This window comes from Salmo trutta, chromosome 3, assembly GCF_901001165.1.
Source record: "Salmo trutta chromosome 3, fSalTru1.1, whole genome shotgun sequence".
Taxonomy (NCBI): domain Eukaryota; kingdom Metazoa; phylum Chordata; class Actinopteri; order Salmoniformes; family Salmonidae; genus Salmo; species Salmo trutta.
Genome location: NC_042959.1, coordinates 11,922,151 through 11,936,648, shown reverse-complemented (window position 1 = coordinate 11,936,648; position 14,498 = coordinate 11,922,151). Strand labels below are relative to the sequence as shown.

Genomic DNA, 14,498 nt, shown 5'->3' with positions numbered 1-14,498 from the left:
TTAAAAATACAACGAAGACCCTGGCTAAAACACATTAGCTCAGACAATGCTGGGAGCAAACCAACAACAACTGCCTTGGCAACAACAACACACTGTACGGACACAAGAGATGTCCAACTGAGACATCCCACTGCATGCACTTCCAAACTCTGCCCGTGTAGTGTTAAGTGCCAGATTCGGAGAAACCATCAGAGCAAAATGTGTCACCAAGACAATGTCCATTGCAGTGAACAACGCGCAGTACAATGTAGGAAACTATCTGGTCATTGACACTGCTCATTCAGAAGAGATGCATATGTTCATGGAAGTGTGTATAATATACAGATTCCTTGGTGCTGGTGTGGTAAAGTACTGCTACCAGACAGTTTCAACAGCCATCACCACGCATACATGGTTCAACACAGTCAACAATGGTTTCTATAAGTCCTGTTGAGGAGATGGATTTCCATGGGTTAGATGGATACAGGGACCCAGAGGGAAGAGTGTCCATTCCATTCTGTCACTGGTTTGCGGTTAGTTAAAATCATTGATTTATTAATTTAGGAAGCACAACACACTTTTATTTTCATATGGGTTTCCTATTCTGATACACACTGACCAAAACACCGACATGTTCTTTTTATTTGGGGTATTTTTCCCCACAGAACACAAAATTAATGGAGAGACATTGATGTCATTGGACCAAAGAATGGTGGAGCAACTTGTTTCAGTAATCCAAGTTTGAATCAAATTCACAAAATGAATCCAAAAGCTGTAAATATGTAAGTCAATGTATGACTGTCATCTGCATCATTGATTCTACCACAGTGGTCCTATTCACATTCTCTGCTCTTCTGTTTTCTTTCTGAGCCTGAAAGCACAATAAACGGTATTATTGTCCGTTCCCAGCAAACAGCCCAGCACAATGACCCAGCATCTGTCCAGCACAATGACCCAGCATCTGTCCAGCACAATGACCCAGCATCTGTCCAGCAAAATGACCCAGCATCTGTCCAGCACAATGACCCAGCATCTGTCCAGCAAAATGACCCAGCATCTGTCCAGCACAATGACCCAGCATCTGTCCAGCACAATGACCCGGGATCTGTCCAGCAAAATGACCCGCCATCTGTCCAGCACAATGACCCGGGATCTGTCCAGCACAATGACCCGGGATCTGTCCAGCAAAATGACCCGGGATCTGTCCAGCACAATGACCCAGCATCTGTCCAGCACAATGACCCAGCATCTGTCCAGCAAAATGACCCAGCATCTGTCCAGCAAAATGACCCAGCATCTGTCCAGCAAAATGACCCGGGATCTGTCCAGCAAAATGACCCGGGATCTGTCCAGCAAAATGACCCGCCATCTGACCAGGAAAATGACCCAGCATCTGTCCAGCAAAATCACCCAGGATCTGCCCAGCAAAATGACCCAGCATCTGTCCAGCAAAATCACCCGGGATCTGTCCAGCAAAATGACCCAGCATCTGTCCAGCAAAATGACCCAGCATCTGTCCAGCAAAATGACCCGGGATCTGTCCAGCAAAATGACCCGCCATCTGTCCAGGAAAATGACCCAGCATCTGTCCAGCAAAATCACCCAGGATCTGCCCAGCAAAATGACCCAGGATCTGCCCAGCAAAATGACCCAGGATCTGCCCAGCAAAATGACCCACCAATTGACCTTCAGCATGATATATCAACTGGCCAGCAACAGGAAACATGATTCAGCCAGAATCTGGCCATCTGGGCTTAGACTTCCAGAATTTCCAGACGTATTAAAAGAAAAACTTGAAAAAAAAATGTGACGATCTCCGTTGCCCTGCGGTTCTCTCGAAGTGGAGGTCTCAGATTGTGCAGGTGTTGTTTGCCTTCATGTGTACCTATACTTGGTGAGTATAGTTATGTAGTAAACTGATCTTAGCTTAATGTTAATGATATAAGTTCATACATTATGCTTGTGTGTGTGTGCGTGTGTGCGTCAGCCTGAACCCTTCTCCTGTCTCTGTCCTCCATACTCTGTCTTCTCATAATCCAGCTGATAGCATAGCACATACTCAACTTCTACATGATGATAATCAACACCATCAGGCAATGTCATTTTTATTATGAACATAATTGTTAGTCTAACTATTCTTGTATGTTTCTACCCCTCGTTGAGAGACCAGACAGGGAAGGGATATGTACGAATTATTCAGTTTTCATACTCACGCTAATAACCTTTTTACACTATTGTGCCTACCCAGATCATAATGTGCTGGCTTGGATATTTTCTTCTCACATTGTTAAACCATCACATTTCCAGCAGCATACCAAGATCAGCTCTATTCTGCTCCTCTGACCTCGGTCCCAATAATCCGTCATGATATTTCTGCTCTCCACATTTTATTTTTTAAGGAGTCATGGCACCGCATGATAAAGAATAAATACAAAAAAGAGGGGCAGCCTCTTGCTCACGCTATACAAGTACAGGAAACGCAGAAGAAGTTTGGGGGGCAAGGGAAAAAATAAACCCAGATAACATCAAAAATGAAGACCTGACCAAAATAGCCAAGGTAACTATATACAAATAATGGCCCATATTCAGTTTGTCAAAGTCGAACCGCTGATCCCAGATCCGTTTTTAAGATCATATATAAGATTGTATGGACAGGTGTGGACCTGATCCTACATCAGCACTCTGAGATGCTTTGGGAATATAGGACATTTTGCCTTTTTCTATAGACTTTGATCGTGTTTGATGCTGTATGTATCAACATTTGATGATATTTATATTTGATTTTCAGATTGAGATTGGTGAGGATTCCTTCAGTCAGAAGTTATATATTGAAAAGATGCAGGTGAAGTGCCAAGAAAAGAGACCGAACATAAGTTCCCTACAAGACAAAATGAAAAGGACTGAAAAATAGAGTTTTTATGAAACAACAAGGCACCAATGATATCTTAAAACAGTGCCCAGCACTCCATTTGTCAGCCATTGTAAGTAGACAAAAAGTCCGATAGAAAGAAATGGTAAAAAGCACAACTTATGTAGAATAGCCAAGAACTGTCATCTGAATCTAAGATATATTGATAATGCATTATAAATAAATAGACTTTCAGATTTTCTCAGAGATGAGAAGCACATTTGGTATGGATGTGGACAGAAACATTCTGTCCGGATTCGACTCAATGGCTGACAAAATCATTGCAGAGTAGAGGTGTGCCGTGGAGTTGCTGAATCTCTACAATAATGCAGCCGTTCTAATTCTATTGATTCTAATCCAGCCATTTTATAACACAGCTTATTACACAGGCCTGAAGGTCACTGCAGCTATTTTATTACACAGGTTTGAAGGTCACTGCAGCCATTTTATTACACACCCTATTACACAGGCCTGAAGGTCACTGCAGCTATTTTATTACACACCCTATTACACAGGCCTGAAGGTCACTGCAGCTATTTTATTACACACCATATTACCGAGGTCTGAAGGTCACTGCAGCTATTTTATTACACACCCTATTACACAGGCCTGAAGGTGACTGCAGCCATTTTATTACACACCCTATTACCGAGGTCTGAAGGTCACTGCAGCCATTTTATTGCACACCCTATTACACAGGTCTGAAGGTGACTGCAGCCATTTTATAGCACACCCTATTACCGAGGTCTGAAGATCACTGCAGCCATTTTATTACACACCCTATTACACAGGTCCGAAGGTCACGCTCAAGGTCCTAAACGATATCATAACCGCCATTGATAAAAGACAGCACTGTGCATCTCTCTTCATCGACCTGGCCAAGGCTTTCGACTCTGTCAATCACTGCGTTCTTATCGGCAGACTCAACAGCCTTGGTTTCTCAAATGACTGCCTTGCCTGGTTCACCAACTACTTCTCTGACAGAGTTCAGTGTGTCAAATCGGAGGGCCTGTTGTCCGGACCTCTGGCAGTCTCTATGGGGGTGCCACAGGGTTAAATTATTGGGCCGACTCTTTTCTCTGTATATATCAATGATGTCGCTCTTGCTGCTGGTGATTCTCTGATCCACCTCTACGCAGACGACACCATTCTGTATACATCTGGCCCTTCTTTGGACACTGTCTTAACACACCTCCAAATGAGCTTCAATGCCATACAACACTCCTTCCGTGGCCTCCAAATGCTTTTAAATGCTAGTAAAACTAAATGCATACTCTTTAACCGATCGCTGCCTGCACCTGCCTGCCCGTCCAGCATCACTACTCTGGACGGTTCTGACTTAGAATATGTGGACAACTACAAATACCTAGGTATCTGGTTAGACTGTAAACTCTCCTTCCAGACTCACATTAAGCATCTCCAATCCAAAATTAAATCTAGAATCGGCTTCCTATTTCGCAACAAAGCCTCCTTCACTCATGCTGCCAAACATACCCTCGTAAAACTGACTATCCAACTGATCCTTGACTTTGGTGATGTCATTTACAAAATGTACATTTGCAACACTCTACTCAGCAAATTGGATGTAGTCTATCACTGTGCCATCTGTTTTATCACCAAAGCCCCATATACTACCCACCACTGCGACCTGTATGCTCTCATTGGCTGGCCCTCGCTACATATTCGTCGCCAAACCCACTGGCTCCAGGTCATCTATAAGTCTTTGCTAGGTAAAGCCCTGCCTTATCTCAGCTCACTGGTGACCATAGCAACACCCACCCGTGGCACACGCTCTAGCAGGTATATTTTGCTGGTCATCCCCAAAGCCAACACCTCCTTTGGCCGTCTTTCCTTCCAGTTCTCTGCTGCCAATGACTGGAACGAATTGCAAAAATCACTGAAGCTGGAGACTTATATCTTCCTCTCTAACTTTAAACATCAGCTGTCAGAGCAGCTTACCAATCACTGTACCTGTACACAGCCCATCTGTAAATAGCACACCCAAGTATCTCTACTTGCACATCATCGTCTGCACATCTATCACTCCGGTGTTAATTGCTAAATTGTAATTATTTCGCCTCTATGGCCTATTTATTGACTTACCTCCCTAATCTTATTACATTTGCACACACTGTACATAGGCTTTTCTATTGTGTTATTGACTGTGTGTTTGTTTATCCCATGTGTAACTCTGTGTTGTTGTTTTTGTCGCACTGCTTTGCTTTATCTTGGCCAGGTCGCAGTTGTAAATGAAATTTTTTATTAAAATAAAACTGCAGCCATTTTATTACACACCCTATTACACAGGCCTGAAGGTCACTGCAGCCATTTTGCTCCTCCCCTACCTCTTCAAAGAGGATCCAAGTGGGCTGTACGTCACAGGGTATGTATTTCCCAGCAGACAAATAAATACATGCAAAGTTGGTAGTACTGTGTAAGGTGTACTGTGCTCAGTTGTTAACTTACTGTTTGAAATATGATTTCAGTAACCCTCATTTGACTTTTTTTGTTTTACTTCTTTACAGTGTGTTCCCATCACCTACCATAAGAATAGAGGGGAATACCTTTACGGATGAGAGCCACATCCAACTCTTCCTGGATGGGGAGGAGCTACTCACTGAAGAGCTGGAGGACATCTCCATGGGATTGGGAGTGTGTCACGACTCCCGCCGAAGTCGACCCCTCTCCTTGTTCGGGCGGCGTTCGGCGGTCGACGTCACCGGCTTACTAGTTGCCACCGATCGATGTTTCACTGTTCGTTTGGTTTTGTCTTTATTGTGTACACCTGTTTTGATTTTCCCTAATTATGTTCATTATTTAAACCTCTGCATTTCCTGTTTGTCTTGTCGGTGATTGTTTGTCTGTTTTGTGTAGTTGGAGGTGTTTCTCCAAACTATGTATTTTGATGGATAATTTTAGTAAACAAGTTTTGTTTACCTTTATCCCTGTGTCCTGCGCCTGACTCCTCCACTTCTCTAAGAAAACCATTACAGAGTGGCAATGGAGTCCATTTCCTTTTTAATATTGAGTATGCAGCATCATTGAAAAGCACTACGCTGTTCATTCAGAAATGTGTTCTGGTAATTGATGAGGGAGATAAATTACCAACAAATGTTGTATGAATGGCAAACTTTTTGCTGTAGAGAGGGATAAGGGAGACCAGAGATTTCTGTGATGTCTGCAAGTGAGATTTCTGGGACTTTTAAAGTCATTAAAATTAATTTGTGACTTTACAACTTCACCACTCAATGTTATTTGTATTATTATTGTTAATATTATTATTATTGTTATTTTTCATAATAGAATACACAGAACATAAAAGTTTCCTACAGGAACCTTAACACCCTAAAAGGTTATTTGAGGAACCCTTTTAAAAGATTCCTCAGGGAAAAGGTTCCTGAAAGCAAAGAGAGTTCCAAACCTCTCTGCCAATGGGTGAATTCGATTATAGACCGGACACTGTGAACAGGCAAAAGCGGTGAGGGAGGAGCGCCCTTCTCAAATGGAACAGTAAAAATGTAACATGTTGTCAAGAAGGCAGCATGTTGCATTGTCCAGAAACAAACAACATCTCTTTTCTACAAAATACATGTTTGAATACATTTTTTGGGGGGGGGGCAAATAAAGCGTTTTTATTAAAAGCAATTACTTTTGCATGTGAAAACACAAAATTCTACTCATTACCTTTCGTGCTTAACTAGGTCGCTTTTGTTTTGTGCAGACTTCGCAGTGGGCTTTGAACAGGGCACCTGGCTCATGCCTGGGAGGAAGCCCGGTTTCAAAACTAATCCAATCAACTTTCACCCGGTGCAAAACACGCATACCCAGGCCAGATTAATCAAATCCCCTCATCCTCAGCTAGTTTTCAGTTTTCCCCTCCCACTCAGACCACTCCCAGACAGTCATAGGTAAATTCTTTCTTGAGAAATATTTTCTTGCTAAAAAGCTATTGTTGCCCATTTTAATGGAAATCTATTACACTATGGTACTACTTATTTTTTACCCAGAAATGATTTGATATTGATTTTAAAATAAACTGCTGCATTGGGCCTTTAACTCAATTACTTGATTTAATTTTGTGTTCCTCTGTGAACTTGAAGTTGGAGATTTAAGGCACGTTCTAGTATAGGTTGTTTTCATTGCCAGGCACTCTTCACAGATGATCAGATGAGAAATGCACTTAATCCCATTGCTCCACACTCTAATAAGAAAATGTTTCTGGGGGCACATTTAGGTGTTCCTCAGATTGCAACACTGGCGGAACCCCTAAAGGTGCTTCCTGGTCTATTAACCAATTTACTGCATGGTGATGTCACCATGGAAAAAAATCTACATTTCAGCCTATGCAAACCTGCTGATTAGAAAGTCCAATGTAGATTGTATTTTCAACCAGCAACTATCAGGAAATAACAATGATAACATTTTTGCACATTTTTACAGTGTTAGTTTCATCAGCTGTTGTACAATATGATACAAAATACAGAAAAACTGAATTTTGACTGCACTGGGCCTTTAATTTTAAAATGTACATTTTTAAGTTTTATATTAGGAATGTACCTTAGAGTAATATGAGTGTATTTTTTTCTCAAGAGCAATGGAAAGCTATGTAAATGTTAAATCTGCCAGCAAGAAATAGCTTGCAAGTTTCCCAAGAACCTAGATAGGTGTCCTTTAGTCTTCAGCATTGGTACAGTTCAGTTTTCACTTTACAGTTCCTCAGTAAAATGGGGCCACAGGCAGGGCCCAGATAGGCTACGTCATACTTTTTGGGCGTGGACCAAGTTAGCAAGCTAGGAGCTAGCTAGCAGAAACAGACCGACCTGACACCCCGAAACACAGCTAGCTAGCTATACTAGCAATCGTGGTAGTGATAATATTGTCACTGAATTCAAATTAACAGGTATCTATGTTTATTTTTCAACGAATGTGATTTGTGATAATACCGTTACCTTGTGAGACCTTGCTTGCTGTTTAGGTCAGCCAAATTGATCAAACTAGCAAGCCAGGTAGCGAACGTTAGCGCTAACTTATCTAGCTAACGCCAGGCCTGACATTTGTGTCTGACTGTCGGTGATAATGAAATTATTATTATCTAATAACGTTAGACACATTGACTTAATCGAGCTAGTTTGTTATATGTAAATGAAATAGTATGTTTCGTGATAATGGATTTAGCTAGCCAGCTAAATGTATATAACTAACGTTAGCTAGTAGCAACAATGCGCTAGCTACATTCATAATGCGCTAGCCTAATGTTAGATAGCTAATCATGTCTTGTGACGTTAGACATTGTAAATAGCTGCAAATGCTACATAACTTACCTAAAAGTAAAATACAATGTAGACGGCCAGCTAGGTAACTAGCTGGCGGAGTAAAGGTAATTAGCTAACGTTATCTAAGCGTTGCAAACATGCTGTACCCTTATGCTTCTTTACTTTCCTCAGGTTTAAGAGAATACCAACCATGTCTGATGGAGAGGGTTACGTGGTGCGTGTGAGAGGCCTACCATGGTCCTGCTCTGTGGATGAAGTACGGAGGTTCTTCTCAGGTAATAACACCTTTACGATAAAACCTGAATAGCTTACTACAACACCTTTATAGCCTACACCTCTCACATCTGAGATAACTGTGAGTCCCTCTACCCTCTTCTTGGCATATAGATTGTAAAATCGCCAACAATGGCACCAGCATCCATTTTACCTCCACACGTGAGGGCCGACCCAGCGGAGAGGCCTTCGTTGAGCTGGAGAATGAGGATGACCTGAAGATCGCTGTGAAGAAGGACAGAGAAACCATGGGCCACAGATATGTGGAAGGTGTGTGTTTGTGTGTCACTGTCCAAGTCTTCCTGAAGTTTCAGTGTTCGCAGCTGAAGCATAATATGTGCCTTGGGACTTCACTTTAGGCTACATTTCTCAACCTTTCACACTATGTAACACTAGCAGTAGTGACTTTGGTCTTTGTTTTGACTTGACTTGTTTGTCCACAGTGTTCAAATCCAACAACGTGGAAATGGACTGGGTGATGAAACATTCTGGTCCAAACAGCCCAGAGACGACTGGAGACGGCCTGGTCAGGCTCCGAGGCCTCCCCTTCGGCTGCAGCAAGGAGGAGATTGTCCAGTTCCTCTCAGGTACCAGTATGTAGCTCCCACTGGTTCACATGAACACCCCCATAATATCCTGTAGGAGGAGGTAAACCGTCCTCAGCCCTCATCAATGATCCAGGATCATTTACATTTTTCAGTCATTTAGCAGACGATCTTATCCAGAGCGACTTAACATTATATAAGCTATAGTTTGTCCAGGATTTCCCCCATCACCTAAGTTTCTCTACCACTGCTTTGGTCCCAACGAACACTTTTAAAATGAATTATTCTGTACAATAATTTGGCCTGACATGCTAGTCCCGTCTGTCACTTTTCTTTGACAGTTGTCCTTTGGTGTTTTCCCATGAACCCACTATATCATAACAAAGATGTAATTCATCCCATTGGGACAATTATAGAATGGGTGGGTACTAAAGGTAACACAAGTACTGCCAGAGCCACTCATTTTCATTCCTTCACACCTACAGTCGCTTCCTCTTCTGTATCCTTCTCTCTCTCGCTATAATTTTCTCCCTCTCATTTTCTCTCTAATTTTCTCCCTCATTTTTTCTCTCTCTAATTTTCTCCCTCTCATTTTCTCTCTCTCTAATTTCCTCCCTCATTTTCTCTCTCTCTAATTTCCCCCCTCATTTTCTCTCTCCTTTTCGCTCTCTTTCCTCTCATCCTCCTTTATGTTTCCCCAAATGCAGTAAAAGTAAGTAGCCTGAATGGTTGCTGAGTCTCATTGGTTAAAAATACTCACCTGGTATGTACAGTACATGTCGTAATGCATAGTTTTCATTAATAAATAAAGCAACAACAGAGAAAGCTACCTTTCTGTAACTGGGCATGTGATTTACTGTGTCCCCCACTGGGGTTATCTGTCCTTGGGTTGAAGGGTTGGAAATCGTGCCAAATGGGATAACATTGCCGCTGGACTTCCAGGGGAGGAGTACGGGGGAGGCCTTCGTGCAGTTTGCTTCACAGGATATAGCTGAAAAGGCTCTAAAGAAACACAAGGAAAGAATAGGGCACAGGTGGGGATGGTTGGTTGGTTGGTTGGCTGGATAAAGTTGCTGTTCTTATGGTGTACAACTTACAAACATTAACCACAGGTATAACTGACTGACACTCAACAGAACAGTTAATTTAAGACAACACATACTCAGATATTGACTGTAAAGACACATAGTTACAATATTAGATCTGAACACACTAACACTCATTCACTCACAGCAGTCTTTGGGAAAATGAAGCACATTCTCTTGCTCTTAAACCATTGGGAGATAGATCATATTCTGAGTTTAGTGCCGAGGTGTCTTGTAAGCTCTCAGGTTTGTCACCAAGTTTGGTTGAGAGTGCAGAGTAAAAATTGCAGTTGAATTTGGGCATATCCATTTTACCCTGATTCTTAAGAGTGAAGCTGATTGGTTCCTGGGCACTAAACATCACTACAGGTAGCCAATAGACAGACAGGATTCTCCCAGGTGTTCTAACTCACCGAGGGCCAATCAACATGAGGACACGGACCCTGCACACTGTCACTCACAGGTAATGCTCAGAGAGTGGATCTCCATGGATAACAACAGGACAATGACCATAGCAGGGACACAGATTGTACTGTAACATCAGTGTTAACTGTATCGGGTATCTGCAGGTGACCATAAGAAAAGTGGCTGTTGTACTGTCAAGGCTCTTATACTAGACAGTATACTGTTACCCACTAGATCAAGTCTCACATAGTTCAAGACTCACCTACCTATGGAGCAGTAGTGCACATGGCAGCACTTGTCCTGAATTGCCCAACTTTATCAGTACCCTCAATGACAAGCAAATACACCAAAATGTCAACTCATCACCTGCATATTGAACACCCAACTTTATTGGTACCCTTTCCATTTGAACAGACACATTGATTCAGCCTTAGGAGCTGTACAGTAGCTAGCTCTAGTCCACCTCCTCCTGTGTATGGTGGGGTCTTCATGGTGGTGTGTACTGTATGCATCTCAGGTACATTGAGATCTTCAAGAGCAGCCGTGCCGAGGTGAGGACCCACTACGAACCCCAGAGGAAACCTATGGGGATGCAGAGACCAGGGCCCTATGACAGACCGTCTGGGGGCCGTGGGTACAACATGATGGGGGGCCGAGGAGGGGGCTCCTACGACAGGGCCAGACGCGGAGGCTATGGTGGAGGTGTGTGTTGGGGAGAGGGTGTGTGTGTGATGTCTGCACAGTGTAAAAATATCTTGTTTTGTTTCATCCGACTGGATTAATTGGGAACCATTATCAGTCATAAATGTTTATGGATTATAACATGATGGTCTCCCAGTCATGCTCTTCCTAGCCCTCTATCATGACGGTATGATGTCTCCAGTCATGCTCTTCCTAGCCCTCTATCATGACGGTATGATGTCTCCAGTCATGCTCATCCTAGCCCTCTATCATGACGGTATGATGTCTCCAGTCATGCTCATCCTAGCCCTCTATCATGACGGTATGATGTCTCCAGTCATGCTCATCCTAGCCCTCTATCATGACGGTATGATGTCTCCAGTCATGCTCTTCCTAGCCCTCTATCATGACGGTATGATGTCTCCAGTCATGCTCTTCCTAGCCCTCTATCATGACGGTATGATGTCTCCAGTCATGCTCTTCCTAGCCCTCTATCATGACGGTATGATGTCTCCAGTCATGCTCTTCCTAGCCCTCTATCATGACGGTATGATGTCTCCAGTCATGCTCATCCTAGCCCTCTATCATGACGGTATGATGTCTCCAGTCATGCTCTTCCTAGCCTTCTATCATGACGGTATGATGTCTCCAGTCATGCTCATCCTAGCCCTCTATCATGACGGTATGATGTCTCCAGTCATGCTCTTCCTAGCCCTCTATCATGGCGGTATGATGTCTCCAGTCATGCTCTTTCTTCCTAGCCCTCTATCATGACGGTATGATGTCTCCAGTCATGCTCTTCCTAGCCCTCTATCATGACGGTATGATGTCTCTAGTCATGCTCTTCCTAGCCCTCTATCATGACGGTATGATGTCTCCAGTCATGCTCTTCCTAGCCCTCTATCATGACGGTATGATGTCTCCAGTCATGCTCTTCCTAGCCCTCTATCATGACGGTATGATGTCTCCAGTCATGCTCATCCTAGCCCTCTATCATGACGGTATGATGTCTCCAGTCATGCTCATCCTAGCCCTCTATCATGACGGTATGATGTCTCCAGTCAAGCTCTTCCTAGCCTTCTATCATGACGGTATGATGTCTCCAGTCATGCTCATCCTAGCCCTCTATCATGACGGTATGATGTCTCCAGTCATGCTCTTCCTAGCCCTCTATCATGGCGGTATGATGTCTCCAGTCATGCTCTTTCTTCCTAGCCCTCTATCATGACGGTATGATGTCTCCAGTCATGCTCTTCCTAGCCCTCTATCATGACGGTATGATGTCTCCAGTCATGCTCGCTCTTCCTAGCCCTCTATCATGACGGTATGATGTCTCCAGTCATGCTCTTTCTTCCTAGCCCTCTATCATGACGGTATGATGTCTCCAGTCATGCTCATCCTAGCCCTCTATCATGACGGTATGATGTCTCCAGTCATGCTCATCCTAGCCCTCTATCATGACGGTATGATGTCTCCAGTCATGCTCTTCCTAGCCCTCTATCATGACGGTATGATGTCTCCAGTCATGCTCTTCCTAGCCCTCTATCATGACGGTATGATGTCTCCAGTCATGCTCTTCCTAGCCCTCTATCATGACGGTATGATGTCTCCATGTCCCAGACCAGTCTCTCCATAACTAAGGTCTATGTGTCTAACCTCAGGTGTGTCTGATGGGCGGTATGGTGACAGCAGCTCCTCCTTCCAGAGCACCACGGGTCACTGTGTTCACATGAGGGGTCTGCCCTACAGAGCCACAGAGACTGACATCTACAATGTGAGTTCTAGGATCGCCTACTAAGAATGTTCTGTGTGAGAGACGGTGAGTATAACACACTGCTCTCTCTCTCCGTAGTTCTTCTCTCCTCTGAACCCAGTGAGAGTGCATGTAGAGATCGGTCCTGACGGCAGAGTGACAGGAGAGGCTGACGTGGAGTTTGCTACACATGAGGATGCTGTGGCAGCCATGTCGAAGGACAAGGCCAACATGCGTGAGTCTGATCTTTTTCTACATTTTTTAGCCGGCCACCGCCATTATGAAAGGCACTCTAAAAACATTCTCTCTTCCTCCTCCTCCCCAGCCTTCCTCCTTATTTTCCTACCTTAATATGATTAAATGCATGTACTAACCAGCTGTCTCTGTCCTGCAGAGCACCGCTATGTGGAGCTATTCCTGAACTCTACAGCAGGGGGCAGTAATGGCTCGTACGGCAGTCCGATGCAGGGTGGTATGGGGAGCCAGTCCTCCTATAACAGTGGAGGGCTGAGTTCTGGATACTCTGGAGGCTACAGCAGCCAGGGCAGCATGGGAGGTTACAGTGATTATAGTGAGTATCAGCTCTGTAAAACACACCCACCTGTTCACATGTACCTCCACCACTGATGTGTATGTATCTACGTATGACCTGGACTATCTGAACTCCTCGGTCCTATAGTGTGTATCTCTCTCCTGTCAGGTAACCAGGGCGGTATGAGCAGCAGTTACTATGGCGGCAGTGGAGGAGGCAGGAGTTCCAATGGCCTGGGGTCAGGATGGGGGATGTAGTTCTTTAACCTAGCATGTGTTCTGCTGGAAGGACTGGAATTGTGGTTCTCACCTGGTCTTTTGGATGGGTTTTGTAGTTCTGAGCCAATTTATAGTGATGGTTGGGAAATGTTTTGTTTTAGACTGATTGTATTCATGATTGAGGCTCCTTTGAAGTTAGGTTGGTAGAAATTAGAGCCAATTTTGTTTCCATTCTCTCCTACTGTTGTTAATGACATGACTGCAGCAACAAACTATGACCGTGGTCGTTTCGTCATCGTTACCAGGAAGTGTGTGTTTTGTTGTTTAACGAAGATTCAAAACAACCAACTGTGATTGACCCAGTCTGTTTATTTAACCCACCGTAGTTCACCTTACCTGAGCTTTTATTTGACCATTAAGTGACTGACTGCAGGGTTGGAGTAAATTCAATTTAAATTCCAGTCAATTCAGAAAGTAAACCAAATTCCAATTCTACATTTTCATAATTGAAAAGTATTGACCCTGCCTGACTGTCATTTCTGAACCAACACTTCTGTAAATAGTCTTCTAGATGATCCTGGACTTTTCTCCAGTAGCTGCAAAAATATCTAGCCTTTCTGTTGAAGTCTGAAATAATGTTGTGTGAAGTTGACATTTTACATGGTGAACCAAGAGCACGTTTAAGTTACTTTTATATTGAGGTGATTGTTATGGGGGGAATTCTCCACGAGGGATGGATGCTTTACCTAGTTGGCAAACAAACCTTACGTTTTTCTGTTATAAAGGTTTCTTTCTACTGCCTATGCAGAATTCTTTGTATTTCTTGTAAGGTGCACAAGAGTGAAT

At 43.5% G+C, this 14,498-nt stretch overlaps 1 protein-coding gene across 2 annotated transcripts; it reads left to right on the top strand.

The window, feature by feature from the left end:
- Positions 1–7,649: 7,649 nt before the first annotated feature.
- LOC115168324 (heterogeneous nuclear ribonucleoprotein H-like) lies at positions 7,650–14,453 on the top strand. 2 transcript variants are annotated; one of them, XM_029723483.1, is made up of 10 exons: positions 7,650–7,787; positions 8,332–8,435; positions 8,548–8,703; positions 8,877–9,020; positions 9,874–10,012; positions 10,986–11,170; positions 12,811–12,923; positions 13,002–13,137; positions 13,297–13,473; positions 13,603–14,453. In XM_029723483.1, the coding sequence occupies exons 2-10, from the start codon at positions 8,351–8,353 to the stop codon at positions 13,689–13,691; spliced, it is 1,224 nt and encodes a 407-aa protein (XP_029579343.1). In that variant the 5' UTR covers positions 7,650–7,787; positions 8,332–8,350; the 3' UTR covers positions 13,692–14,453. The 2 variants fall into 2 exon arrangements, with proteins under 2 accessions (XP_029579343.1, XP_029579351.1); XM_029723491.1 differs by having other exon boundaries at positions 13,599–14,453.
- Positions 14,454–14,498: the final 45 nt, after the last annotated feature.